Source organism: Penicillium subrubescens (assembly GCF_028828155.1).
Source record: "Penicillium subrubescens strain IBT 31985 chromosome Unknown utg000001l_segment0_segment0, whole genome shotgun sequence".
In the NCBI taxonomy this organism is placed as follows: domain Eukaryota; kingdom Fungi; phylum Ascomycota; class Eurotiomycetes; order Eurotiales; family Aspergillaceae; genus Penicillium; species Penicillium subrubescens.
The window spans coordinates 2,263,818-2,290,320 of record NW_026643151.1 but is presented as its reverse complement, the minus strand read 5'-3'; the positions used below and the strand labels follow the sequence as shown (position 1 = coordinate 2,290,320).

General features: G+C 51.9%; 14 protein-coding genes across 14 annotated transcripts; 8 read left to right on the top strand and 6 right to left on the bottom strand.

The window, feature by feature from the left end:
* Nucleotides 1-322: 322 nt before the first annotated feature.
* On the top strand, nucleotides 323-836 carry N7473_000767 (uncharacterized protein; the record flags this gene model as incomplete). Its single annotated transcript, XM_057146707.1, has 2 exons — nucleotides 323-373; nucleotides 477-836. The coding sequence occupies 2 exons, from the start codon at nucleotides 323-325 to the stop codon at nucleotides 834-836; spliced, it is 411 nt and encodes a 136-aa protein (XP_057014593.1).
* N7473_000766 (CBS and PB1 domain protein) lies at nucleotides 836-2,403 on the top strand (the record flags this gene model as incomplete). The annotated part of the gene is made up of 3 exons (XM_057146706.1): nucleotides 836-1,349; nucleotides 1,414-1,508; nucleotides 1,576-2,403. 3 exons carry the CDS (start codon nucleotides 836-838, stop codon nucleotides 2,401-2,403), a joined length of 1,437 nt encoding a protein of 478 aa, XP_057014592.1.
* A 1,114-nt stretch (nucleotides 2,404-3,517) lies between these two features.
* N7473_000765 (nuclear import receptor PSE1) lies at nucleotides 3,518-7,234 on the top strand (the record flags this gene model as incomplete). The annotated part of the gene is made up of 6 exons (XM_057146705.1): nucleotides 3,518-3,700; nucleotides 3,853-4,075; nucleotides 4,173-4,348; nucleotides 4,414-4,845; nucleotides 4,901-6,966; nucleotides 7,027-7,234. 6 exons carry the CDS (start codon nucleotides 3,518-3,520, stop codon nucleotides 7,232-7,234), a joined length of 3,288 nt encoding a protein of 1,095 aa, XP_057014591.1.
* A 362-nt stretch (nucleotides 7,235-7,596) lies between these two features.
* Nucleotides 7,597-8,718, bottom strand: N7473_000764 (uncharacterized protein; the record flags this gene model as incomplete). Its single annotated transcript, XM_057146704.1, has 3 exons — nucleotides 7,597-8,010; nucleotides 8,074-8,426; nucleotides 8,502-8,718. 3 exons carry the CDS (start codon nucleotides 8,716-8,718, stop codon nucleotides 7,597-7,599), a joined length of 984 nt encoding a protein of 327 aa, XP_057014590.1.
* Nucleotides 8,719-8,966: 248 nt separating this feature from the next.
* On the bottom strand, nucleotides 8,967-10,311 carry N7473_000763 (iron-containing alcohol dehydrogenase; the record flags this gene model as incomplete). The annotated part of the gene is made up of 3 exons (XM_057146703.1): nucleotides 8,967-9,338; nucleotides 9,393-9,899; nucleotides 9,964-10,311. Coding segments are annotated over 3 exons (1,227 nt in total), but the record flags the coding sequence as incomplete, so codon positions are not given.
* Nucleotides 10,312-11,992: 1,681 nt separating this feature from the next.
* On the bottom strand, nucleotides 11,993-13,395 carry N7473_000762 (putative extracellular exo-polygalacturonase; the record flags this gene model as incomplete). The annotated part of the gene is made up of 3 exons (XM_057146702.1): nucleotides 11,993-12,630; nucleotides 12,697-13,063; nucleotides 13,123-13,395. 3 exons carry the CDS (start codon nucleotides 13,393-13,395, stop codon nucleotides 11,993-11,995), a joined length of 1,278 nt encoding a protein of 425 aa, XP_057014588.1.
* A 591-nt stretch (nucleotides 13,396-13,986) lies between these two features.
* Nucleotides 13,987-16,145, top strand: N7473_000761 (putative alpha-L-rhamnosidase B; the record flags this gene model as incomplete). Its single annotated transcript, XM_057146701.1, has 3 exons — nucleotides 13,987-14,871; nucleotides 14,927-15,195; nucleotides 15,257-16,145. The coding sequence occupies 3 exons, from the start codon at nucleotides 13,987-13,989 to the stop codon at nucleotides 16,143-16,145; spliced, it is 2,043 nt and encodes a 680-aa protein (XP_057014587.1).
* Nucleotides 16,146-16,707: 562 nt separating this feature from the next.
* Nucleotides 16,708-17,454, top strand: N7473_000760 (60S ribosomal protein uL24; the record flags this gene model as incomplete). Its single annotated transcript, XM_057146700.1, has 4 exons — nucleotides 16,708-16,726; nucleotides 16,845-16,957; nucleotides 17,105-17,221; nucleotides 17,299-17,454. 4 exons carry the CDS (start codon nucleotides 16,708-16,710, stop codon nucleotides 17,452-17,454), a joined length of 405 nt encoding a protein of 134 aa, XP_057014586.1.
* Nucleotides 17,455-18,313: 859 nt separating this feature from the next.
* N7473_000759 (chalcone isomerase domain-containing protein) lies at nucleotides 18,314-19,590 on the top strand (the record flags this gene model as incomplete). Its single annotated transcript, XM_057146699.1, has 2 exons — nucleotides 18,314-18,959; nucleotides 19,016-19,590. The coding sequence occupies 2 exons, from the start codon at nucleotides 18,314-18,316 to the stop codon at nucleotides 19,588-19,590; spliced, it is 1,221 nt and encodes a 406-aa protein (XP_057014585.1).
* Nucleotides 19,591-19,753: 163 nt separating this feature from the next.
* N7473_000758 (glutaredoxin) lies at nucleotides 19,754-20,455 on the bottom strand (the record flags this gene model as incomplete). Its single annotated transcript, XM_057146698.1, has 2 exons — nucleotides 19,754-20,051; nucleotides 20,305-20,455. 2 exons carry the CDS (start codon nucleotides 20,453-20,455, stop codon nucleotides 19,894-19,896), a joined length of 309 nt encoding a protein of 102 aa, XP_057014584.1. The 3' UTR covers nucleotides 19,754-19,893.
* A 356-nt stretch (nucleotides 20,456-20,811) lies between these two features.
* N7473_000757 (uncharacterized protein) lies at nucleotides 20,812-21,651 on the bottom strand (the record flags this gene model as incomplete). Its single annotated transcript, XM_057146697.1, has 1 exon — nucleotides 20,812-21,651. One exon carries the CDS (start codon nucleotides 21,649-21,651, stop codon nucleotides 20,812-20,814), a length of 840 nt encoding a protein of 279 aa, XP_057014583.1.
* Nucleotides 21,652-22,086: 435 nt separating this feature from the next.
* N7473_000756 (isochorismatase family hydrolase) lies at nucleotides 22,087-23,801 on the top strand (the record flags this gene model as incomplete). The annotated part of the gene is given in 2 exon segments (XM_057146696.1): nucleotides 22,087-23,167; nucleotides 23,182-23,801. The coding sequence occupies 2 exon segments, from the start codon at nucleotides 22,087-22,089 to the stop codon at nucleotides 23,799-23,801; spliced, it is 1,701 nt and encodes a 566-aa protein (XP_057014582.1).
* A 601-nt stretch (nucleotides 23,802-24,402) lies between these two features.
* Nucleotides 24,403-25,403, top strand: N7473_000755 (class I SAM-dependent methyltransferase). The gene is made up of 2 exons (XM_057146695.1): nucleotides 24,403-24,613; nucleotides 24,667-25,403. The coding sequence occupies exons 1-2, from the start codon at nucleotides 24,482-24,484 to the stop codon at nucleotides 25,360-25,362; spliced, it is 828 nt and encodes a 275-aa protein (XP_057014581.1). The 5' UTR covers nucleotides 24,403-24,481; the 3' UTR covers nucleotides 25,363-25,403.
* A 40-nt stretch (nucleotides 25,404-25,443) lies between these two features.
* Nucleotides 25,444-26,495, bottom strand: N7473_000754 (alpha/beta hydrolase). The gene is made up of 2 exons (XM_057146694.1): nucleotides 25,958-26,495; nucleotides 25,444-25,887 (listed from the first exon to the last, which is right to left on the bottom strand). The coding sequence occupies exons 1-2, from the start codon at nucleotides 26,372-26,374 to the stop codon at nucleotides 25,537-25,539; spliced, it is 768 nt and encodes a 255-aa protein (XP_057014580.1). The 5' UTR covers nucleotides 26,375-26,495; the 3' UTR covers nucleotides 25,444-25,536.
* Nucleotides 26,496-26,503: the final 8 nt, after the last annotated feature.

The window sequence follows — 26,503 nt, the reverse complement described above, 5'->3', positions numbered from 1 at the left end:
TTTCCCTCCCCTCGAACTGTTTGAGACTCCCTTGCTGTTGTTCCTTTCTTTGCTCATACCTGTTTCTCATTCTTGCTTGTTTGCTCCACTCTCGTCCTTCCCCTTCGTCTCTATTTTTGTTGTGTTCTTTCCCCTCCCTGGCTTGACTATGTCGCATACAGGTACTTTTAGGGGAACACCCAATAAGACAATTGGGAGAGGAAGGCTGCCCGACTTCGAGAGCTCGAGTTCTTCCCACATCCCCCGACCCCGGTCAGACCGTCCAGAATCATCCGCTGCATCCACCACCCACACTCCGTCAAGCGACGTCGGAAGTGGCACCATGAGCGCCGCTAGTAGCAGACAGCGACAAAACCAGTCGAAGCGTGATGAGGTGTGTACTTGCGGAAGCTGTATAGCTTGATATGATCCTCACATTTTAACCGCCCATCTCCCACTCGGTTTGCCGGCTAACGCCCCTGGTTTGATTTACATAGGCAATTCGCCGTAAGATGGAGGCCGACCTCAACAAGAAGAGGCACAACCCGACCAAGGCGAGAAATGCCCGCAAAGCCCCGCCGGGCACCGTGCTCGCCTTGAAGCCCAGCCAGGCTCTCCAGATCAAGCCCACCCTTAGCATTGCCGAGGCCGCCCAGTTGATGGCCGCGAAGCGGGAGGATTGCGTCTTGGTTACCGATGATGATGAGCGCATTGCTGGTATTTTCACCGCAAAGGATTTGGCTTTCCGCGTGGTTGGCGCTGGCCACAAGGCGCGCGAGGTGACCGTGGCCGAGATCATGACCAAGAACCCCCGTGTGCGCGGACTGACACAAGCGCTACCGATGCGCTTGACCTGATGGTTCGCAAGGGCTTCAGACATTTGCCGGTTATGGATGAGAACCAGGATATTTCGGGTATTTTGGATATTACCAAGTGTTTCTACGATGCGATGGAGAAGCTGGAGCGTGCTTATAGTTCGTCGCGCAAGCTGTACGATGCGTTGGAGGGTGTTCAGACTGAGCTGGGCTCGAGCCAGCCCCAGCAGGTCATTCAGTACGTCGAGGCGTTGCGATCCAAGATGTCCGGCCCGACTCTTGAGACTGTCCTGGATGGCATGCCCCCGGTGACTGTCTCTGTCCGTACCACGGTCAAGGATGCCGCGGCATTGATGAAGGAACATCACACCACTGCCTTGCTTGTGCAGGACCAAGGCTCCATCACCGGTATCTTCACCAGCAAGGATATCGTTCTCCGTGTCATTGCCCCCGGTCTGGACCCTGCCACTTGCAGCGTGGTTCGCGTTATGACTCCCCACCCGGATTTCGCTCCCTCCGATATGAGCATCCAGGCCGCGCTCCGCAAGATGCACGGTAGGTTATCCCTGAGCTCCACTGAGGATAGTCTGGGGATGCAATTTACTAACAATTGGAATAGATGGCCACTACCTCAACCTCCCCGTCATGAACGAGGGCGGCGAGATCGTCGGCATGGTGGATGTGCTGAAGCTCACCTATGCCACCCTTGAACAGGTAAGTACTCCTTTGTTTTTGCAAGAGATGCCCTGTGTGTAGACATGAAGCTTATTACGGGATGCAGATCAACACTATGTCCACTCAGGACGACGAGGGTCCGGCCTGGAACAAGTTCTGGCTGTCTATGGATCACGAGTCCGATTCTATGGTCTCTGGAAGCCAGCCGGCCCCTCACACGCCACACCGCTCCGTCATGAGCCCCGATCTGGCTCGCTCACAGTACGATAACAGCGTCTTGCCGAACGAGTCTGCTTCCCACCACGGTGGTGAAGAGCACTCCGAAGTGGCTTCTCAGCATCACCAGCACCACCATGCCGAGAATGTGCCGTTCCCTTTCAAGTTCAAGGCTCCCAGTGGTAGGGTGCACCGTGTGAACGTCCTCAGCTCCTCTGGCGTTTCCGATCTGGTCGCTCAGGTGACTGCTAAGCTTGGCACAGAGATTGAGGCCGTGGGCGGCGAGGCCGTTGTGGAGGAGGGCCGACTCAGCAACACGGGTTATGCCCTGAGCTACATGGACAATGAGGGTGACACGGTCTCGATCACCACCGATCAGGACATGCTGGATGCCATTGACTTGGCCCGTCGCGCCCACCGTGATAAGGTTGATCTCTTTGTTCACGACCCGGCCCAGCCTCCCATTCCTGCCACCCTCGACCCGCAACCCGCCAAGCCTGCCACCCCCGTCATCGAGGAGCCCAAGAGTGTGGTCACAGAGGTTCCATCAGAGGAGCCTTTGTTGAGCAAGCCCCGCCAGGCCTTCCCTGCCCACCACGGTCCCGAGGAGCAGTTCATCACTGGCGTTCCTAACGAGCTCCTCCTGCCAGGAGCCATTGTCACTCTGGCGGCGGTGATCGCGGGTGTATTCATCCTCAGCCGCCCCAGCGGTCGTTAAAAAAGACTAGCATTGTTTTTTCTGTTTCTAGACATCATCGCTCCCTTGTTCTTTACGGTCTCATACCTCCCCTCATCCTTGTCACATAATCTCGATCCCCCTCTACCATGCTTTTTGCTCATTTTGGCCACCCTCGATGTTTTCTTTACCCCAAGAGTGCATACCCCCTACCTTCTAATTATCGATATTCCGTGTCGCGTCCAGATACCGCTGTTCTCGTCATGACCAGTTGCGGCCAGTAGTTTAGCCTTCAATGCAAATACTTGTTTTCATAGGGATGCTATAGTGGCAGATCAAAAGTCCGAGTCTAGCAACTAGAGAAAAGGGACTAGCCAGACATGCTTGAAACATTCCCATTTGGAAGCTCTTTCTAAATGTCTGTCTAATCATGTTCCTTGATAGCACCGATACTGTTTACCTGGTGAGTGTTATGATGATTTGGAATATTTGTCGGGGTCTCAAGCTTATGGAACCCCACTGTATAACAAAGGAAATAAGCGGTAAAACACCGAGGATTAACATACACATTGATTGATAATTTGATCCCCCAAAATCGGGGTCGCGGATGAATCATATTAGGGTATTGATCCTATCAAGATGACCCGATCGAGATAGACTGAAATGAGCGTGTTGTAGTGTTGTAGAGTAGGTGATAATCCACCGCGGCTGTTAGGCAGCTGAGGGCCCCTGGCAACCAACACAAACTGTATGGCACCCGGGCATCAACAGTAAGTAGTGGTAAGCCCTTGGCTCTGGTATGACTAGTCAGTACTGTATGAGAGCATCTTCCTATTCACTTGGCCTTGAATTCTCCTCTCTCGTCTCCCCCTAATTTCATTCTTTCATTTTCTCCAGTCATTCCTACTGCCTTCCCCAAAGTTGATCCGCTGAACTGGGTTCCCAGCGCCTATCGCATATCGATTGCCCCCCGACTCCGTAATCATCAATCTTTTTTTTCCCTTCCTTCCCGCCCCACCAAAAACAAAACTCCTCCCCTCCTCACCTTCAAAACCACCCCTCCCTACAGCCCCTCCCCGCTAAATATCCCGCCTCGAGGGTTCCAACAAATTGGGTCGTTTTTGTCTGTTGGATCTTGGGAACAGACACACCCACCATGTCCCTGCTGCCCCAGGAGGTCCACACCGCGCTGTCCCAGCTGCTGCGCGCTCTCAGCACCCCCGACAACGCCGTCCGATCCCAGGCCGAAGAGCAGCTGAACAATGATTGGGTGCAGAGCAAGCCAGATATCCTGTTGATGGGCCTGGCTGAGCAGATTGCCGGAGCCGAGGACACATTAGTGAGTGCCACTGTCTACCTAGGGAGGAGGGGAAATCGTCGTGTGTGTGTGTGGGTGAATGCTCGACGCACACGACTGATCCCTCACGATTAAATACCTGCTGCAGATGAATCATGGAACATGCGCTGACTCGGGATTTCATTTACCAACAGACTCGTGCTTTCTCTGCTGTGCTCTTCCGAAGAATTTCTACCAAGACCCGCAAGGACCCCATCTCCGGTGATGTCAAGGAGGTCTTCTTGAGCCTGCCCAATGAGCAGCGTGTTGCGATCCGCGAGAAGCTGGTGACCTCCCTGACCACCGAGGCTGTCACTGATGTGCGCAAGAAGATCGGAGACGCTGTGGCCGAGGTGGCCCGTCAGTACACCGACAACGGTATGCAATTCAACCTAAGAAAAATCCCCTTTCGCCCTTGAAACCCAAATGAAGATAATTCCGGTTCTAACGAGATGATACCTTTGGGATATAATAGGCGATCAATGGCCCGAGCTGCTTGGTGTTCTTTTCCAGGCCAGTCAGTCTGGCGACTCCGGTCTCCGCGAGACTGCGTTCCGCATTTTCACAACTACCCCCGGCATTATTGAGAAGCAGCACGAAGAAGCTGTCCTCGCTGTCTTCACCAAGGGCTTCGAGGATGACAATATCTCGGTATGCTCGACACTTACCTGATCATCTCATGCCTCGTGCCGTCTAACTGAGTTCTTCCTTTCCAGGTGCGCATTGCCGCTATGGAGGCCTTCGCCTCCATGTTCCGCTCTATCAACAAGAAGTCCCAGACCAAGTTCTTCTCCCTCATGCCCGCTCTTCTGAACATCCTTCCTCCCCTCAAAGAGTCCAGCGAGAGCGAGGAGCTTTCGTCAGCGTTCTTGGCTCTCATCGAGTTGGCCGAAATCAGCCCCCGGATGTTCAAGGGCTCGTTCAGTGACTTGGTCAAGTTCAGCATTAGCGTCATTGCCGACAAGGAGCTCAGTGACCAGGTCCGCCAGAATGCGCTGGAGTTGATGGCCACTTTCGCCGACTACGCACCCAACATGTGTAAGAAGGAGGCCAACTTTGCGCAGGAGATGGTCACCCAATGCCTGAGCCTGATGACTGATGTCGGTGTTGATGACGATGATGCTGAGGAGTGGAACGCCTCCGAGGATGTGAGTATTTATTTTTCACTAACCGACAAGTATCAAGCTGCTAACGTTTCTATAGCTCGAGCCCGAAGAGAGCGACCTTAACCACATTGCCGGTGAGCAATGTATGGACCGCCTGGCCAACAAGCTCGGTGGCCAAGCCATCCTCCAGCCTGCCTTCTCTTGGATCCCTCGCATGATGTCTTCCACTGCTTGGCGCGATCGCCACGCCGCTCTGATGGCCATTTCTGCCATCTCGGAGGGCTGCCGCGACCTGATGACCAACGAGCTCGATCAGGTTCTTGCTCTGGTTGTCCCTGCTCTGCGTGATTCCCACCCTCGTGTCCGCTATGCAGGCTGCAATGCTCTCGGTCAAATGAGTACCGACTTTGCCGGTATCATGCAGGAGAAGTACCACGGCATTGTTCTGAACAACATTATCCCCGTCCTCAGCTCCACCGAGCCCCGTGTCCAGTCTCACGCCGCTGCCGCTTTGGTCAACTTCTGCGAGGAGGCTGAGCGCAGCATTCTCGAGCCCTACCTTGGCGACCTTCTGAGCCGCCTTTTGGAGCTTCTGCGCAGCCCTAAGCGCTATCTTCAGGAGCAGGCACTGTCGACCATTGCTACCATTGCCGACTCTGCCGAGACAGCCTTCGGCCAATACTACGACACCCTTATGCCCCTGCTGCTCAACGTCCTTAAGGAGGAACAGGGCAAGGAGTACCGGCTGCTTCGTGCTAAGGCCATGGAGTGTGCCACTTTGATCGCTTTGGCTGTTGGCAAGGAGAAGATGGGACAGGATGCTCTGAACTTGGTTCAGATTCTGGGTCACATCCAGCAAAACATCGTCGACGCCGATGATCCTCAATCGCAGTACCTGCTTCACTGCTGGGGCCGCATGTGCCGTGTGTTGGGCCGCGACTTTGTCCCTTACCTGCCCGGTGTCATGCCTCCTCTGCTGACCGTGGCTGCCGCTAAGGCCGATATCCAGCTGCTGGATGATGAGGATCAGATTGAGCAGGTCGAGCAGGATGAGGGCTGGGAGCTGGTCCCCCTCAAGGGCAAGGTCATTGGTATCAAGACCAGTGCTCTCGAGGACAAGAACACTGCCATCGAGTTGATCACCATCTATGCTCAGATTCTGGAGGAGGCCTTTGAGCCTTACGTCCTGCAGACTATGGAGACTATTGCCGTTCCCGGTCTTGCCTTCTTCTTCCACGACCCCGTCCGCGTGTCCGCCGCTAAGCTGGTTCCCCAGCTGCTCAACTCCTACAAGAAGGCCCACGGTGGCAACTCTCCCGGATTTGCCGAGATGTGGAATAAGGTGGCCGAGAAGATCATCGAGGTGCTCAGCGCCGAGCCCACTGTCGATACTCTCGCCGAGATGTACCAGTGCTTCTACGAGTCTGTTGAGGTTGTCGGCCCCAACAGCCTGACCCCGCAGCACATGCAGGCTTTCATCGATTCCGCCAAGTCCACGCTCGAGGACTACCAAATGCGTGTGAAGCAGCGGTTGGAGGAGCAGGCCGAGCTCGAGGAGGGCGATGAGGAGAACCTCGACTACGAGTATGCCGTTGAGGATGACCAGAACCTGCTCAGCGACATGAACAAGGCCTTCCACACTATCTTCAAGAACCAAGGCACCACTTTCCTCCCCGCCTGGCAACAGCTGATGCAGTTCTACGATAACTTCATCACCAGCCCGGACCCCACTCAGCGCCAGTGGGCCCTGTGCATCATGGATGATGTGTTGGAGTTCTGCTCCGCCGAATCTTGGACCTTCAAGGACCACATCATGCAGCCTCTGGCCTCCGGTCTGCAGGACGAGAACGCTGCCAACCGTCAAGCTGCCGCTTACGGTGTCGGTGTCGCCGCGCAAAAGGGTGGCGCTGCCTGGGCCGACTTTGTTGCTGCCAGCATCCCCAGCCTGTTCCAGGTGACTCAACACCCGCAGAACCGCACCGAGGAGCACGTCTTTGCTACTGAGAACGCCTCGGCCAGTATTGCGAAGATCCTGCACTTCAACGCCTCCAAGGTGCAGAACCCACAGGAGATTGTGAACAACTGGATTGAGACACTCCCCATCACTTATGATGAGGAGGCCGCACCTTATGCTTACTCGTTCATTGTCCAGTTGGTTGACCAGTATGTACCCCTTTCTTCACTGTCCATTGATATTGAACATCGAGCTAATCACCTATCTAGGCAAAACCCTGCCGTCATCGCCAAGGCTGACCGGGTCTTCGGCTTCATTGTGCAAGCCCTCGATGCTGGCACTCTGCAAGGCCAGACTGCTGCCCGCGTTGCGCAGGCGGCCAAGCAACTGGTGGCGGCGACCAACCTGAACGGCGAGTCTATTCTGGCTGGTGTTAGCCCGGAAAGCCAAGAGCGGGTCCGCAAGTTCTTCCAGTAGAGTTCCGGCTTTTTGTTTTATATCCGTGGCAACCCCTCCCCTTGTCTGCCCATCCCGGTTGTTTTTTATCATGTTTGTTAATCATTCCCCTTGGGCCATGTGAATCCGATGCTAGTAAAGACGTGAAATGTTTTGTTAATTCCCACCCAATGATGGCCTATTCCTCCTATGTTCCCGTGCCATGTCCGTACGAAATTACCACGAAAACCGACCACAGTCAACGTTCGATTGGACCCATGCGCTTGTGTATAGATGCGAGTGGCGATAATATGATCTGATCTGGATTTATTGATAGTCAATCATGATCATGATCATGGCTCCATAGCTCTTTGCCTTTCTACACTGGTACTGGCCACGGAAAATTATAAGCTACTAGACCCACGAACTTCCCTAGCAATAATCTCCTCCAGGGACGTTGTCTTCGGCTCCCCAATCAAGCCGTTCGCTCTCTTCTCATAGAGCGTACCACCTTCGGTCCAGATGCGTCGGAGTGTCACCAACGTCGCCAAAGGATTCCCAGCACCCCACGCCTCATCTTCCAACTCGCGCAGGCGCTCCAGCGATGTATACGAGACATCCCAGGGTCCTGGCACGTGGCGCTCAAATAGAGCCTGGATCTCAGCTTGGCTGGTCGTGAATGAATTGACGCAGAGTGGGCGATTGCGTGTTTTCGGGGTTGCGTGGAGGAGAGTAGATACGACGAATGTACCCACACTGTTATAAAGTAGAAGTAGAATGCCCACATTAGCCAAACAGATCCAAAAGAACGAAACACCCTGTAAAGAATAAAAACCCCGAAGAAAAGGATGATAAAACTCACTCCCCCATCGTCGTCAAACTAACCCTCTCCTCCCCCGCGCTCCCAAAAGCACCGCCCTTCTGGTCTTAACATCCCACCCACCAGCCTCCTCCAAACCAGGCGAGAAATGCAAATACATCTCGGCGAATGGACCCGTAACAACATACGAGTAATCCAAATCATGGCGGGAGATTTCATTCTCCAGGACAGCGCGCACTCTGAGTTTCTGTTGGTGGGGCTTTTCGTGGATCGAGGCGGGACTGTAGGCGATGTCTGTGCCGTATTCGGATGGGAAGAACCATTTCACGGATGGACTGGCGGCGGCGAGGCGGATTAGGGGGATTTGGTGGGCGAGGGTGTTGCGGCCTAGGGCCGAGATGACGGTTGTTATTCCTGGTTGATGTTAGTTTTGTTGTTGTGTATGAAGGGAGTATAGAAGAGAGTGGGAGGGTAGGTGTATATACATACCTTCATAAGCAGTCTTAACGGCATTTTCATCTTCAAGATCACCGATGATTACCTCCACGCCTTGCTTCTTGAGGTGTTCCCCCTTGGTCTCTGCAGTGCGCTGAGAGGTGAAGATGGCAATGCGGCCGAATTGGGAGCGTTGGGCGAGGATTGCGTTTAGGATGAAGGTGCCAATGGCGCCTGTGGCGCCGAAGAGGAGGATGTTTTGGGAAGACATGGTTTTTGTATATACTGTAGAATAGAAATCATCCAGGAATGAGAGACAGAAGGGCAAGGAGGATTATTGTTAAATTGTTTGATTCCTCGGATAGATCCGATTGTCACATCTGCTGTAGGAATGTCTCGTGTGGGGGTTGTCGCGGGGCTACGTTTTGCTTATCAATCGAGCTCGGATTTACCCGATGTCTCGTCTTTTCGCTTTCACTCTCGGGGATCAATTGCGCCATTGAGATTAATAATCCCATCTTAAACCACCATCTCCAGAATCTCCAAGACCTGCTCCTTCTCTTTTAGTGGGACTGGATTCGTCTGGCACCATCGGTCATGGAGACTGTGCTCTGCCAGGGCATCGAGTTTATCACGACCCACCCCCACATCTCCCAGAGACCGCGGCATGCCCAACTCGCGAATCACTGCGTCCAGGATATCGCCCAAATCCGAGTTTTCAGTGTTAATCGAATGAGAGCGTAGAACCTCGACCACAACGGGATCGCGGATGAGGAACTCGCGCACTCGCGCTTGTCGCTCGCGATTGGCGTTGTGCTTTGCGTTGAACTTGCACACGGCGGGGAGTAAGATGCAACTTGTTTCGCCGTGGCCAACGCCCAATGGACCAAGCTAGAACGGGTTATTAGCCATCTCCCTTTAATGCAATGTAGAAAGAGAACATACCTGATGCCCAATCCCATGACTAGCCCCCAATTCCACCGAACCACTTGTACAAGCAGCCATCGCATCCACCGATCCCAATTGACACTGTAAATGCGCCTCTCGATCCCCCCGATCCTTCTTACATCTCAACAAGCCTGGAACCAACAGTCCCAGCGCATGTTCCGCAAGTTCATCCGATGCTGGCGTCACGCCCACAATAGCGCAAAGCGTCTCCACGCAGTGATCCACTGCGCGAATGCCCGTACTCAACCAGATCGAGTCTGGCGTAGTCTCGACTAGTTCGGGGTCGAGGATGATGAGTTGGGGTCCGCGAAGTGGTGCTTGGAAGCTATATTTGCGGCGGGAGTTATCCTCTGTACCGCCGGCGAAATTAGAGTATTCACCCGCGGAGAGGGAAGTTGGCACGGAGATTATGGGGATGGTGGGTGGGTTGATTTGAGGTCGTTTGTTGGGTCCTTCGGCGAGGGATGCGAGGTCGGAGGGGGTGTGGACTTGGTTAGCGAGGGCCTGGAAAAGTAGAGATTAGTACAGTATGGAATAGAATACCAACGAAAAAGAAGAATATACGAACAAAAGCAATTATCTTCGCCCCATCCGTCAAACTGCCCGCTCCCAGGGTCAACAGTAAATCCGCCTTTACATTCCTCGCCTCCTCCACAATCTCCAATACCTCCGACCACAGCGTATGACTCTGCATGCCAATCCGACGACCGACGACCTTCCCCACACCCAGCGCCGCGGTCAATCGGTCTAGAGCATCTGTGTTTCGTGCTAGTGATCCCGAACAAATCACGTAGACTCGCGAGGCATTGAAGGTCTCGGTGACGTGGTGTGCGGCGGCGGTGGGGAAGGGGATCCCGTAGCTGAGGAGGGGACGCTCGCGGCCGGAGAATGCTGGACGGACTGTTTCGGACATTTTTACTATAGGTTGGGAAGTGATTCTTGTTAGCTGATATTGAATTGGTACTTTTTACTTCTATTGCGGGGATTCATTGGGGATATTATATCGTTGCAACAGGGACAAGCTTCTCCATGTGGGAATGTGGGGCTGCGATGGATGTGGGTTCACTTGGAGATCCTCGACAATCTACATACTGGATTTCAGACTGAGTAGCATTATATTTAGGGCAGTACTACAGCCGCCCCCCTCTTGCCTGATATTGGGGGTAGAAATAGCTAAAGGGGGGCGGGTGCCTGGCTTGAAGCTCGAGACAGTATGCGCAAACTCGACTTCGAGCCAGGGATGCCAATCCCAATCAATCCACTCTGAAAATGAATTTCCTGTCTCTAGCTTCTTTCCACTGAAGGACAGGAGAAATGTATTCTCCTAGGAAATAATTCAACTCTAACGCAGCCGGATCATCTCGTCTGCGATTGAAAAGAGCATGGGCGAAATCAATAAACACGATACTAGGTCTGTCGCTACCTGGAGAACTTGTGATGATAATATTTCGCGATTCAAGATCGATGAGCCAGATGTCCTTTTCATAGATCCGGCTTTCAAGGTCCACGATCGACTTCAAAATGCTTTGCCGAACTGATTAGGGAAAATCCCTCGGTCTAGCATCTGCCATTGTAATACCTTCGATATGCTCGACCAAAATCATTCGAACAGTCCGATTTTGCAGTGAGTCCACAGATAGACTCAAGGAGTATGACCCGTAGTATCTCTAACAGTATAGTTCATTGAGGGCTATGTATGCATTAGCCTTATGAGTGTAGTATTTATCCACGCACAGGAATTGATTGAGATGCCCTTCCTCATCGTCCAAGTAAAGTGGGTCGTATATTTTTGCAACAAGTATCGTGCCTTTCTGAGGAAGCAAGTCTGATGTTGACTCAAAGTCTAGAAGTCGGGCTGTGGACACCTGAGAATTGTGGCCATCGCCTGCTTTCAAGAGGTCGATGGCGTCTACTGGCAAAGGGGGATGCTTTAAGCATCGGTCGATGGGACGCAATTTTTCTCTCTCTGCCCTGTCGTTTTCACTGTTGATACAGCAGCCTCGCACTACCGGCATTTGACTGGGAACAGTTTGAGAATTCGCGGTGAATCTCCAACCAGCAGTATGTAGTACTGGCGGCTTGGGGAGCTCCGTCGACGGAGGTCCGAATAAAGGCGGGGGTGGTTCAAAGACGGGTATCATAGTATTCAGTGCGACAGTAATAGACCTGTCGAGACCAGCGCTTCTGCCACAAGACCACTGTATTTCAAATTTGGTGCTGGAGTTCTGCAAGGGAGAAGAATGGGCCAACTTCGCCATTCTCTCGGACCGTTAATTCTCGAAGCGCTCATGCGGCTATGTCATGCAGGAAGCGATTATCAGTCCTAACCTCGATATCTCACTGAATAGAAAGGTCTTCAATGGTCTTCAAGGATCAGTTCAAAAACTCAGTGAGTTTCAAATTAACTGGGCAAACCTTTGAGAATTAGCTTTGTACGCCTCCACTTTGGTATGTGTCCCCACCCAGCTTCAAGTTTCCCACACGGCTGCTTCGAGATGCCTGTGAATTACAAGAGGCTCCATAGATGTAGGCCCTGGTAAGTACAAAGTGGAGACATACACCATCCGATTATCCATCTATGCAATAGGTCACACATATCAACAGCCACTCAACCCATGAACCCCCCCATCCGCCGTATACTTGCACGTGCCCGTCCCAGCCGTCGTCGAATTAACCGGATACAATACCACATTATCAAAATCAATATTATAACACGGATGGGCTTTCGAACACGACACCGACGCAGTCGTACTCTTACTCGTATCAATCGTCCCCGTAAAATTCACAAACGCCACATTCGAAATACTCATCAGACTCGTTCCGGACAACGAGCCATTATTCCCATTATCCTGCGTAATTGCAGGTCCCGAGTTCGCGCCTTGAATGTCGAAGTTCGAGAATAACACGTTGGTTACACTGCCCCAGCCTGCGCCGCGGGGCTGACCGGCGCTTTCGTAGGAGCTTTGTGGGACTAGTGCGCCGACCCAGGTTTTGATGTAAGCGCTGTTGTGCATATCCTCGTTGTACCGGATGATTTTGACAGTGTCGATTTTGATGTTGGACACGCTGGAGTCTTCGAGGTATTGGCCTAGACTGCCGATGGCTATTCCGTTGCCGCCGCGACAGGTCACATTGTGGATGTTGACGTTGTAGGAGCGTGGCTTGATGGCGATGCAGTCATCGCCGCCTTGGTAGACGAAGTTGGTTAATTCGACGTTGTTTACGTCCATGGTATCTGGAAGAAGAGTTGTCAGTTCACGAACATCAAAAATAAAAATACCTAGTGGAGAACAGTACGTACCAAATCCATCCGTATTCTGCACCCAGTTCTTGCCGTAGGGCGCGTTAACTGCAGTGGCATTGCAGTAAATATTGTTGAAGCGCATGTTGGTACCATTCATGATATTCAAGCTCCACAGCTGGGGATCCTTGACGTAGAAATTGTCCACGCTGACATCGGACACATTCCAGAACACAAAAGGCATTGGCCGTCCAGGTAGTGTAGTTCCCTGTTCAGCAGTATACCACACGTTACCATTCCCATCAATCCCACCGGTGCCATACCCATCAATCTTGATGTTGTGTCCCGTGATGACGAACCCAGCATGGTGGTTCTGGAAAGCAATTGGGTAAGAGTTGTTACGCCAGTAATCCAGGTCATCGGAGAACTATATGCGGTTAGTATATTGATCCTAACCAGAAACACGTACAAGTTGGATTTACTAACAGTCCATTTTCCCCGCCATTCAATTACCACGTCGTTGATAACGGGATTGAGACGAGTTGCGATCCAGTAGGATTGGTCTTCTGGGAAGATGACTGTGCCGCCGTGACCACATTCTTTGAATGCTTTGAGGATATTGGGGACATCGTCTTTTTGATGGCCATTGGCCTTGACGATGCAGGTATTTTGGCCACTTTTGACCACAACCGCATTGGCAGCACTAGTCAGTGCAAGCCCCAAGGGGAGCACGACGGAATAAAAATCCAGCAAGCGCATGGTGAAAAGGTTTGTCTGCGTTCAAGTGCTCAGTGTGGATTTAGCACTTTATAACCGATCTCCATAAGTCAAAGCGAGGATCTGATCCCCTGCAGGATTACCGCTCGGTGACATTTGCGCCGAGCTCGCTATGCTACCCCTTGAGACCCTCTGAGGCCTGTACCGGTGCGCTAAAAGGAACAGATAATTGCGGAGGAAAGCCTTTGCGGGGAAAGTAGTAGCCGGAATAGGGTGAGATTTGCCAATTCGGCAATTTGTATGAGAATGACGATGCCATTCAAGCCACACGAGTGCTTGTTATGCCGATCTTTGCCTTGATCCTGGTAAAGTGCAATATTATTGTATGCAGATTGTTCCACCAATCAGGGGGTCTAATGTCTTACCTCCTCTATTTGGTAAATTGCTGCAGGTGTATTCTCTTGTTACCTCGTGGTATTCCTGACCGAGAATTGACATTCTACTGCGGAACACTCCATAGCCCCGCCGGTGTTCGAGTTACTATATGTAGTCCCCATATTGGGGGACTAGATCCACTTTTGCCCCAAAACCAAAGGCCAAGAAAAAGTCATTTCTCTGAAAACTTACAGGAAAATGGTACGGATCCATTGGTCTGGCTTTCTTGTGAGCTTCTGCTCTCTACTTTCTCTAAGTGAAGCAGAGTCTTGTTGGCGGAATACAACATGTTCAGGACCAACCAAGAGCGCCTTCAGCGGTGTATGGGATAAAAACATCTACGCGCCGACGTCGCGAACAGTCCGACCAGCATCAACGCTCTCCGAACTAAAATCCAATGCCATCACCAATTCTGCCAAGCCCCAGACAGCCACTCTGCACGGGAATGGATCGCTCGTGGTCTTTGACTTTGGCAAGGAAGTAGGTGGTATTGTCCATCTAGACTACACTTCCACGGGCAGTGGAGCATTGGGTCTTGCATTCACCGAAGCCAAAAATTGGATCGGAGAATGGTCCGACTCGTCTAATAGCCTATGGCATGATGGCGCCTTATACGCTAATTTCTCATCGTCGGGAGAACACACTTACGATATGCCCGACCGATTCCTCCGTGGTGGCTTCCGGTACCTGACGATTTTCCTTGTCACCAATAGCTCTACAAATGTGAGCTTGAAGGATATCACTGTGGAATTAGACTTCCAGCCTACATGGTCCAATCTACGTGCCTACCAGGGATACTTCCATTGCAGTGATGAGCTCCTGAACCGAATCTGGTACAGTGGCGCTTATACATTGCAAACCAACGAGGTCCCCGTGAATACCGGGCGTATCACCAGCGGACTCAAGTCTGGCTGGCTGAACAATGGAACCCTCGGACCTGGTGATACTATCATCGTTGACGGTGCTAAGCGAGACCGGGCCGTTTGGCCTGGTGATATGGGCATTGCGGTGCCATCGGCATTTGTCAGTTTAGGAGATTTGGATAGTGTGAAGAACGCTTTGCAGATTATGTACAACACTCAGGTAATTTGTCCAAAACTTGGGTACTGGGTTCAACTTTTATTGATATACAAGACAGGCTTCCACGGGCGCCTTTGCTGAATCTGGGCCTCCACTCAGTCAGAAGGGTTCGGATACCTACCACATGTGGTCCATGATTGGTACTTACAACTACGTTCTGTACACAAATGATACGGCTTTCCTGGAACAGAACTGGAATGGCTACCTTGCCGCTATGAATTACATCTATGGGAAAGTGACATATTCCAGTGGTCTTTTGGATGTCACTGGCATCCGTGACTGGGCCCGGTGGCAGCAGGGATACAACAACACAGAGGCTCAAATGATGTATGTTTCAACTCCCGTCTTGACAACCTGGTCTTATTTATTAACAAAACACGCCATACAGCCTCTACCGCACACTGCAGACCGGAGCATCTCTAGCCACATGGGTTGGTGACACCACCAATCTCTCCAGCACCTGGACCTCACGAGCCGAGTCCCTCAGAACCGCCATCAACACCTACTGCTGGGATGAATCCTACGGCGCTTTCAAAGACAACGCCACCGACACCACCCTCCACCCCCAAGATGCCAACAGCATGGCCATCCTGTTTGGCGTTGTCGACTCAGACCGCGCAGCCGGAATTTCGGACAAACTTCTCAAAAACTGGACACCCATTGGCGCCGTCGCACCCGAGCTACCTGAGAACGTCGTCTCATTCATCTCCTCCTTTGAAATCCAAAGCCACTTCGAGGTCCACAAGCCCGCCCGCGCACTGGATCTCATCCGTCGCAGCTGGGGATGGTACATTAACAACCCCAATGGTACTGAGAGTACCGTCATCGAAGGATATCTTGCAAATGGAACTTTCGGATACAGAGGAAGTCGTGGGTACAACTACGATACATCCTATGTCTCGCACGCCCATGGTTGGTCTTCCGGACCAACTTCCGCATTGACCAATTACATTGTTGGTCTTTCGGTGACTTCGCGCTTGGGTCAGACATGGAGTATTGCGCCGCAGTTTGCGGATTTAGAGCATGCTGAGGCTGGGTTTGTTACCTCGCTTGGTAAGTTCCAGGCTTCTTGGGTGAAGAAGGAGGATAGGTATACTTTGAAGTTTTCAGTTCCGAAGGGTACGAAGGGTACTTTGACGTTGCCGTATGTCACTGCGGCAAAGAAGCCGTCTATTACTATTAATGGAGATCGGGTGACGAAGGGGTTGACTTATGCTGATGATACGGCTACTTTTGGGGTGGTTGGCGGTGGTTCTTTCCAGGTTGTTGTTCGTTGAGATCTGGTATATCGTTGATGGACTATTTAAAACGGGCTGAATTACAGTGTGCAAATGACAAATGATACAATTGACTTAGTCAAATAGTATAGTCTCAATTAAGCCCCTAGATGCATTTTGAATACATTGCCAAAGTCCATTCTTTCTCGATATTCCACTGAATTGTCTCTTCAGTACTAGACAAAAATCGGAGAATAGGGATTAGTATCAAGCAATAAAATTTTTTCTAGAGATGGTTAATATATCCGATGTATCTTCATTTATCGCCGACTTATCATACTTATGATCAATATTGCCAGTCCCTGTACGGAGTACTGTACCTCGAGTCCCGTACATACAGTTGGTCACCCTAAACGGGAATAGCGCTGGGTTCAGTGGACTCCCTAGTCATCCCTCTCAACCAATCGAATGTCACCCGAGCCCTACCTAATAAGCGGCGTGTCATGTGACGCACAACCCACCCGCGTTCAATTTTCACCCTCACACAAGTGACCTTCTTCCCCGACCAACGACAACCCGTGCACTCGAAGCCATTCACGACAACCCAGGTCGCTCCGTCAAGATGGCTGTCCGCAACACCGGTGCGTACTCTCACTCGCCCAGCCTATCCTCAATCCCTCGCCTTGATCCATTTGCAATTTCCGCCCGAACTCTCGATCTCTTCAATGTATATACAAGTTACTGACGAAACCTCTGCAGCCCTGGCTTCTTCTCGCTCCAAGAGCCGCAAGGCTTACTTCCAGGCCCCCTCCTCGGAGCGCCGCATCCTCATGAGCGCCCCTCTGTCCGCTGAGCTCCGCGCCAAGTACGGTGTACGTTGAAAATCAAATCGAAATCGCATTCAATCTGGGTCTGGCACGAATCCGGTTTTTGGGGAGAGGGGAGACGAAAATCGGACGATACAGGCACCAGCAGCAGGAATCAGGGACACGCAAAAACTAACACAGTGTTCCCAACAGGTCCGCTCCATCCCCATCCGCAAGGACGACGAGGTTACCATCGTCAACGGCTCCAACAAGGGCCGTGAGGGCCGCATCACCACCGTCTACCGTCTCAAGTTCTGCGTCCACGTCGAGGTACTTTTGTCAAACTTTTCACCATCTACCGAATTCATCCGGAAATTGGGAACTAACCCCTTCTTTTTTTTCTACAGCGTGTTGTCCGCGAGAAGACCAACGGCCAATCCGTCCCCATCCCCATCCACCCCTCCAACGTCGTTATCAGCAAGCTCAAGCTCGACAAGGATCGTGAGGAGATCCTCGCCCGCAAGGCTAAGGGTCGTGAGGCTCGCAAGGCCAAGTCGGCTTAAGCGGTGTCTTGTGTGTGCGGGTTTAGGTTCATATTGCAATGACGGTTTAACGGCGCGGGTGTATTGAAGGAACTCCCACAGAAAAGGGAGGATCCAACATACCATTCTCAGGATCAATGTTTCTGACACCAGGTGCATTGCGATGAATGAAAAATGAAAATATCCTTTTCTTCTTCCACTTGGAGTTGGTATCTACTCGAGAAATCGTTTGTCAATTATCGAGGTAGGACTAGCTGTCCTTTTTCTTTGCATTTCTGGGATAGTCCTCTCTATATCAGAGAGTGGGCTTGTTCTCTATGCGTAGTTTTGGGTAGTAGGGAAAGGGAGACAGTTGGAGATTTCCAAATACACTGAGAGTCATACCCGATAATCTGACATGCCTGTGCCTATGAAAGCTCTTAAACTACTTGACAATCCGCCAATGCATCAATGCTGCAACCATCTGAGGCCGTATGCAAGCCGTTCCATACGCCATATTTGTGACATAGTAACTAGCAAAAGCTCTAGCGAAATTGCTCAAAGTCTGATAGAACGACGTAAAGAAATCGATTTTAAGGTATGCACGTATTCTCCCACCGAATCCTTATAATGATCCGCACCTCAACAGACACTCCACGTTATGTCTTTCACCATGTAAATTGTACTGAAATCGGCGATCTTCCCTCGAATCATTTTTTCGAATAAACCATTCTTATATATCCGAGGAATAAGACTTATTCGCGAAATCCCCACTTCATCCGTCCGTTCGCAGATAGGTTATAGATCAGACCATATCACGTGAATCCCCACACTCCCAAGTCAACCCCAATTCCGACAGCAGCCGCTTTCTATACACCTCCCCAAACACAATCCCACCACCATGTCTACTCATCTTCGAGCAAATCCCTGGCGTGCCTACCAGTGCCTTGCCCGGCAACGCCTGGGTCAATGCAATAGCACGGCCAGGTCCTTCTCCACGACACACTCTCTCCACAATGCTGCCAACAACCCACTGCGCGCGGCGGGACGCGCAAAGAGCGAGCAGGACTTTGCCAAGTCCAAGCGCTCAATTGCCCTCTCCGCCGCTGGAATGGTCGTCTGCGGTGCTGCCATGTACGGCGTCATCAAGATGGATGTCTTCGGGCTGGATGCGCTGGACACTAGTAAAGACAAGGCATCTGGAACAGAGCAGAACAAGTTCGAGCAAACATCAAGTCGATCGATGAAGATGGATGGGCCACCCGGATTCCCCAGCACAGGTGGACCATCCGTAATCCCACTGCACGGCCAGGACAACGTGGACCAAGTTGCCACTGGAACCAGCACGATCCCCTACTTCCCGACGACAATTCGACTGCCCGCTGCTTCTGAAATCGACAACAAGCAAACGGGCGATGAGCTATCCACCTCCGACGGCGACGAATACCAGCTCCTCGGCCTTGGCATCCGAACTGTCTCCTTCCTCTCAATCCAAGTCTACGTCGTGGGTCTCTACGTCGCCAAATCCGACATCACCGAGCTCCAACGCCGCCTCATCAACACAGCCATCCACCCCCAACCAACGACATAACCGCCGTCTCAGGCGTCGGTGTCGACGCCGCAACATCACTCGTCCCGCCAGAGCGCCAACAACTCAAGGACCTCCTGCTGGACGCCGAACGCGGCGACGCGGCCTGGACAGCCCTGATCAAGGACAACGGCATCCGCACCGCTTTCCGCATCGTTCCAACCCGTAACACGGATTTCATGCACCTGCGCGACGGCTGGGTCCGTGGTATCACGGCGCGCGCGCAACAGAAGAAGCCTCTCCCTGGAGCCGCAGCGCCGGGCGAGTTCCAGGACGCGGAGTTTGGGACCGCGATGAATGATTTCAAGGCTGTGTTTGGTGGGGGTCAGCGGAAGAATGTGCCTAAGGGTCAGACTTTGGTGTTGTTGCGTGGTGCGCAGGGGACGATGGATGCGTTGTTCCAGCCGGAGCCGACGAAGCCGATGCGTTGGATGGGTCGGGTTGTTGATGAGCGGGTGAGTCGGCTTGTGTGGTTAAATTATTTGGCTGGAAAGACTGTTTCGAGTGAGGGGGCCAGGCAGAGTATTGTGGATGGGTTGATGGCGATTGTGGAGAGGCCGGTGGGCACTGTTGTGCAGCGGGTTGTATGAGGTGTGAGGTGAGATTGGCATATTCCTGTATTTGTATATCCAGAGGCTGGTTTTGCCTTTAAGCTTTCAATCCTGTTTTTACTAGTTTCCCACCTGTACTCTATCTACTCAAGATTACGTGGAAAAGTGGAGGTTCTCAACTCCTAACTCGGCTCTACAACAAACTCCAAGTGCATGAACGTAAATGCAAAATTATCTATCAAAAGATCGCATGCGCAGTTCCAGTTCCATAGTCGCGTACAAAGACAGAACTAGTTATCCCTCGCGCATATCATATTCTAGAAACATCGTGTCCTGGCCTCTTTACAGGGCACCAGCATCCTTCAGCAGCTGAGGGAGCTGGCCAGAAATAGCCTGGAGGTCGGAGTTACCACCGATGTGCTTCTGGTTGATGAAGATGTTGGGCACGGTGCGCTGGTTGGAGATCTCCTGGAGAGCAGTCTGGATGGCAGAACCGTCATCTAGAAATCAGGAAGAAGGAGGTTAGTATCTTGTCATAACAATATCAAGAACATATAACAAGATGTGCCCAGCCAAGATCGAGAAGTACAGGGTACATGCAGGGTAGCATCATCGGCATTTGGTGGAAATCCCTCAACCCCTCCCCCATCATTCCCCGCGCAAAGCGCAAAAGATTCCCCTCTCCTTCCCCGAAACCAACACAAAAAATAACCGCAAAACTTAAAAGCAAATAGTAACAATAACAAAACTCACCAATCTGATCAAGCTCCAACACCTCAAACTTAGCACCCAACTTGTTCAACAAATCCTTGCTAGACTTGCAGTAGGGGCAATAAGACTTGGAGAAGACGACAACGCCGTTCTCATTAATGAGGTTCTGAGCCTTGGTCTTGGCGGCGGACATGGCGGCGGGTGAAGGGCCGGCGAAGGAGCCGAAGAGGCGGTTGAAGATGAAAGAAATGGTGGGCGAATTTAAAAAAGGAAGAAACCTGGGAAATGGTTTCTTTATATCTTGAGGAGGACGGAAAAGAGGAGGATTTGGTAATTGGATTGTAGAAGAGAACGATCGATTGGGAAGGAAGATTGCGGGATTCGGTCATCAGGGCGGCGGATGATGTCAGGTGATGTTAGGTAAGCTTGTTTGATTCAGGGAGTTTAGTCAGCTTGGGGGGTCTGGCCCAGTGTATACCTACAGTACATGTATATGCAATATATGACACTGTTTCAAAGAAATAAAAGCACTGTCAAGCTGGCAGGCTCCTACAACTTTCGCGCAATAACCACGACCCGCGGCATTGACAAGGCCACACCATGCACTGCCTCCACCGCAACATCCCTTAGCAGTTGTCGGATATTCTCCGCATCATCCACCATATCCTTTTTCTCCAAGGACAGTACAAACTCGTCCATCGTCGCCAAATGCTGCCCTCCATTTGCCGTACCAAGGTCGACGCGGTCCTGAAAATGCTCCAGTTGAGGCTCGGCAAATCCATTCTGTGCCAGCAGCACCGGTAAATTCAACACCCAGTCATGACGTCCACTCGAGTAGACGAACTGGCGCAGACGGTCAAACGCCGGCGTTGCAAGCGTGGGATCTGCCTTTCTAACATGGGTGTCTGGGTAATCGAGGTCGTCCCACTGGATGTATCCGCCCGGTTTGAGCAGGCGGGCTACTTTTTGGATGATGGGGACTGGATCACTGTTCTGCACGACGAGGATCAGGAGGCGGAGGTGGACGATGTCGTATTTCCCGACCAGGTGTTCTGGTACGGGGTCGAAGACGTTCCAGTGGAGAAGAGTGAGGTATCTAGGGAGCCATTGAGTGGGCGGAGTGTTCGAGAGATCAATGTCGTAGCCATCGAGAATAGCAGTGGGAAACTCGCGGGCGACGTCGAGGAGCCAGATTGCGGTTCCCGTGCCCACATCTGCGATAACAGGACTGGAGGCAATGGGGATAGAAGGGTGGATGTTGAATTGGAGGGACTCTTTCCAAAGGAAGAATTGGAGATTGAGGCGACAGGCCGCGTTGTGGCTTCGGCCAAGCATGTAGCCTTTGTTGTCTGCGAGATGAAAGCCGGATTCAATGGTTGTTGAAGGCATAATTGAGAGAAGGGCTGGAAGGACAGAAGAAGTGCTTGCGATCGAAATAATGTAAAACTGGGACTGGATGGCATGTATGTACTTGCTGTAGGATTAATTGGTGTGGTTGGTATATGTATTCGAGAGCGATACCTACTGGTAACTCCAGTACCCAAGGAGGGGCAACTTTCTCGACTTTACTGTCTCTGAACTAAACCCGAAACCATCAGCTTATCTCGTATAAGCAGCCCCCAAATCCTTTCAAGCTCTTCAAGCCTTCGGAATTTGGGCTGGTTGATCAATAACGGGGATAGCGCCTGCAGCGGCATCGGACTCCCCCTGGTTCCGGACCGATCGAGGTGCAGTTCTCGCTCAGCGAAGTCTATAAAAGTAGGTGTAAGACTAAAGAGCCAGTTCTTTCCTTCATCTGATCCGTCTCTCAGCTAATCATTCGTCATGCGTTCTATTCTGGTAGCGCTGGCCGTGGGCCACGGCACTGGCCCAGAATTGCAAGCTGTCTTCCAAAAGGTCATTGTGGCCCTGGCAACTCCATACGACGTACAAGTTCAATTCGTCACGTCCCCACGAACTTATCATTCTTACTCATCCCTCTTGGCCATCAATGACACCGATGTCGTCAGTGCAGAGACACTGACGGATGCGGACCATTACGAAGACTTCTGCCGTCAGGTCGTCTCCCGCGGAGCATGCGCCATATTTCGAACTTCCATCAGCGCGCAGGCACTATACATGGTTCGAGACCGGCTGCTCGCCGTGAAGGTTGAGCAGTTCAAACTGAGCTCGTCTGCATCGATCTTACTGGTGCGGGATCAGGCTCAAGGATTCTACTCCGGTTTGAACAAGATCGACTCAGCCCAGGAGACGGTCTCACGATCATCATATTTCAACAAAGGGATCTTTGAACAGATCCTCAAATTCTCGCTTGCACGAGCTCGCGAAACTTGGGGCGCCGACACCGTCATCAAGACCATCACGCTGGTGTACAAATTTCACCTATTTGACGGACTATTCCACTCATGGGCGGAGCAGTGGCAGAAAGTCTTCGGAATAGGCATACAGTTTGTCCAGGGAGATACGATGAACCGCAATCTGCTGGCATTCGGCGTCAAAGGTCACCAGCTGCTGATCTGCGCCAATGAATACGCAGACATCATGCAGACAATACTGCTGGATCGGTTCGGGTTTGGTGCGCAAGAGTCCGCGTGCGCTGAGAACGTCTATCTCTCCGCCGCGGTCAATGGAAGCCTCAGCGAGTATCAGACCGCGCATGGCTCCGCGGACGACCTGACCGGTCATGGCGTGGTCAATCCATCGGCGACCATTCGTGCAGCAGCAGCGCTGTTGGAACGTCATGGGGGCTGCCCGGGGGTTCAACGCCAAACGGATGTGACCCTGGACGAGCTGCGTGCAAAGCACATCCGGACGCTGGATCAGGGCGGCACGACCAAGACCGAAGCTTTTGTGGATGCTATGCTACAGAGGATCGCCCCGAATCTTCCTGTAAAGGCTAGCAATCGTACTTCTCCCAAGACGGCTGGCGATCTGGTGGCGCCGCCGTCGTGGGCCCCCGCCAGGCCCGGAACAAGTCGTGTTTGGTGGTGGTGGATTTCCAGAACGACTTCATGACGCAGTACAAGAGTCCCCGGGTGCTGAATCGGATCAAAGATTACATGCCACGACTTGTGGACTGGGCGCGTCGCGAGGCAATAGAGGTCGCGTGGGTGCGATTCCTTGGCGACGAAAAGTACCAACCAGCGACCTGGCGGCGGCGCAATCAGATGCAGGGCCAACGGGCGTGGTGTCAGGAAGGCAGCTGGGGTGCAGAGATCGCCAGCTGCGTACAAGTGCAAGCCCCCGAGCGGGTCTTCGATAAGAAGGCATACTATGATCCGTTCCTGGGGCCTGAATTTGCAAGCTACGCTGCGGGATTCGAGCATCTAGTGGTGGTGGGCCTTTTTGCTGATATTTGTGTGGATGCAGCGGTCCGGGGTGCCTTTCAGCGAGGGTTGTGGACTTCGGTGGTCCGCGAGTGCACCGCTGGCTTGCATATGCCTGAGGAGCAGAGCTTCGCTTACATGCAGCTCGTATATGGTTGCGAGGTAGTAGGGATCGATCAGTTGCTGTCGATGGGGCCGATGGCCAGTCTGTAGAAAATAGAAGACGAGGTAGACATGATACCTAATGGGGTAATTGGTGAATGTAACCCAGGGGCCAATATTTTCTGTCTTGGTAAAAAAAGGTTTAGTAGTTAGAAGGTGGCTTGCCGCTTGCATGGATTTGAACTTAGAACCACCCGTCTTCTTATGTTAAAACGTTGACTACTAACTAACTTGAAAGAGACTAATATAATTAACTTTGTCTGTACTCGTTGGATTCAAAAGTTGGGGTTCACCAGGTTAAGAGAAACAGGTGCTAATAGCCTTTGTCGGAATTATATCTCACGTAGAACAACGGTACCTTGAGACCTAAAGATCTTTTTGCATAGCCGAGGGTTTTTGATTGCTCTATATACTCTACTTCCTAGTGCATCATCTCGATTGTCTTGGTTGCTAGTCATCCATCCCGTCTACCTAGGTAGGTACAGTAACTCCCCGCCGGGCCGTTTATATAGCGGCCCGAACTTCCGGGGTATAAAGTGAAATACGAGATTATGCATAAGCGTAGTACTGGAGGTGGAGTAATAATGAGAGGGACTATAGGAATTATCGGTGCAGATTGATCCTCAAGGATGCGTGTCTCACACCAGCCCAAAGCAGACATCGCATAAAGGAAAAGCGGCGAGGATAACAACCTGCAAGAACGACCCTCCGCTCACCGTTGATGAGGGAACATGTCCGTAATTGATACTTTGGCCTGGTTTCAGCCAGAGATCGGCCCTCGCTTGAAGCCAAGCATCGAGTTTGTCTTCCGTCAATGGAGTGGCCTAACGGGCGAGGAATTGGAATCGCATTTACATCGAATCGTAGGTTCAACTTGTCCCTCTACCATGCACTACTAACAGCAAGACCCCTGCAGCGCGAGCAAGCATGGCCACTGGGAGAGTTTCCGTGCATCGGTCTCTGGATGTTCCTGCTCCCGGGCATCGCGGCCTTTCCCCAATTTCCTACTATCCTCGAAACAGTCCGACGGCCTCGGGCCAAAATCCTGGATCTCGGATGTGGACTGGGCCAGGATCTGCGACTACTGGCCGCGCATGGCGTTTCGACCGATCGCATGTGGGCGTTGGACATCGAGCCCCATCTGTGGAAGCTGGGCTACGAGCTATTTCGCGACGAGGGGCGCATGCAAGCCTTGTTCATTCATGCCGACTTCCTAAAAGTGAATATCGCTGGTGATGACCGATTTTCCCCGCTGAGGGGGCAGGTAGACCTGGTGCTAGCGTCGCAATTCCTGCACCTATTTGACTGGGAAGGCCAGTTGGCGGCGAATAAGCGGATAGTTGGTTTGTCTAAGCCAGGAACCATGCTCGTGGGGTTTCAGCAGGGGCGTAAACGAGCCAGGGCTTACATTCGTCCCTGGGGCATGATGTTCTATCATAACCGAGATTCATTTCTGGAATTGTGGGCATTGGTTCAGCAGCAGACTAACACCCAATGGACGGTCGATGTCAGTGCAGTCGCTTTGCAAGATTGGGGCATGCAGAATGAGGATTTGGAATGGATGCCCGAGGATCGTACAGGGATAAACTTTGTAATTACGAGAGACTCGTGAGAGGTTCTAACGGCGTCGATTAATGATCTACATCAATGGGCAATTTATTAAACTTTAACTTTGCATGGTGGCTTGATTCGTCGCCAAAATCATCTGCTATAGACTGAAATATACTAGACCTCCAGCATATATCCGTCCTGCCTCACAGACTCAAAGGTTCAGCGTCTAGATACTTTACAGGAATTGATCAAGTATCTCTCGGGTCAAAGCCACCGTCTCGTCGATCCTATTCAAAAATGGTCCACAATGGCTGGACGCCAGCTCCTTGACGATCCACGACTGCTGCGTGGCCACCATCATGCCCAATTGCGCCTCCTTTGGGACGGCGCGATCCTCCGTGGTGACCACAAACGCCAAGCGTCCCTGAAGCTCCTCGTCCGCCCAGGCTGGATGGGGCTGGGGCGATGTGAAGGACAACGTCGCATGCGGCTTAAGGTTTGCAGTCAAAGACTGTGCCAGAGCCAGATCGACATCGGCGGCGAAATTGTTAATTGGGTCGTCAGCTATATTGAGATTCGCGGAGGGCTATTCACGGGTCAGTAAGTTGATCTGGATCGTCCTCCATATATAATAGCAATAGAAGGGGTCCTCCTACTTGATCTAGCAAAATCCAAGGCGGTAGATTTCCGCCCTGGAGACCGGCACAGCTGAGACCTTTAGGCACGACGAAAGCCCCTAGGAAAAGCAATCCAATGACGCCGCCAACTTTGCCTTCTTGTGCCCGCTGCGACTTAGCTAGCCCAGTCGCTGCTGCGGCGCCGGGCATGCCAGCATAGGAGTGCATGAAGAGCAGGACATCTTTTCCTTCATCCTCGACGAGGGAACGGAGCACAGCAGTAATGGCCTCGGTGTCGGCATGACAATCAATTGTGGATGGATCCGAATCCTTAGGGTCCAAAGAGGGATACCCTGCGTAGCGAACATCATAGCCAGCAGTCGTGAGAGCTTGAAGGAATGGCTCGTAGAAAGCCTTGGTGATCCAAGCTCCAGGAATAAAGAGGATGGTGGTCATGGTTTAAAGTTTGCTGATGAGATGTTTCCAATGAAAGATTTGTTAGGAATGGGGAGCCGGACGAGAATAGCGGATCTGGCCAATATAACTATAACGAGTACTTAACTTAACCCTTCAACCACATACTAG

Coding starts and splice junctions, on each gene's coding strand:
- N7473_000755 (XM_057146695.1), top strand. CDS start 24,482: ATGTCCGTAATTGATACTTTGGCCTGGTTTCAGCCAGAGATCGGCCCT. Junction 24,614..24,666: donor AATCGCATTTACATCGAATC/GTAGGTTCAACT, acceptor AGACCCCTGCAG/CGCGAGCAAGCATGGCCACT.
- N7473_000754 (XM_057146694.1), bottom strand. CDS start 26,374: ATGACCACCATCCTCTTTATTCCTGGAGCTTGGATCACCAAGGCTTTC. Junction 25,888..25,957: donor CTTGGATTTTGCTAGATCAA/GTAGGAGGACCC, acceptor ACCCGTGAATAG/CCCTCCGCGAATCTCAATAT.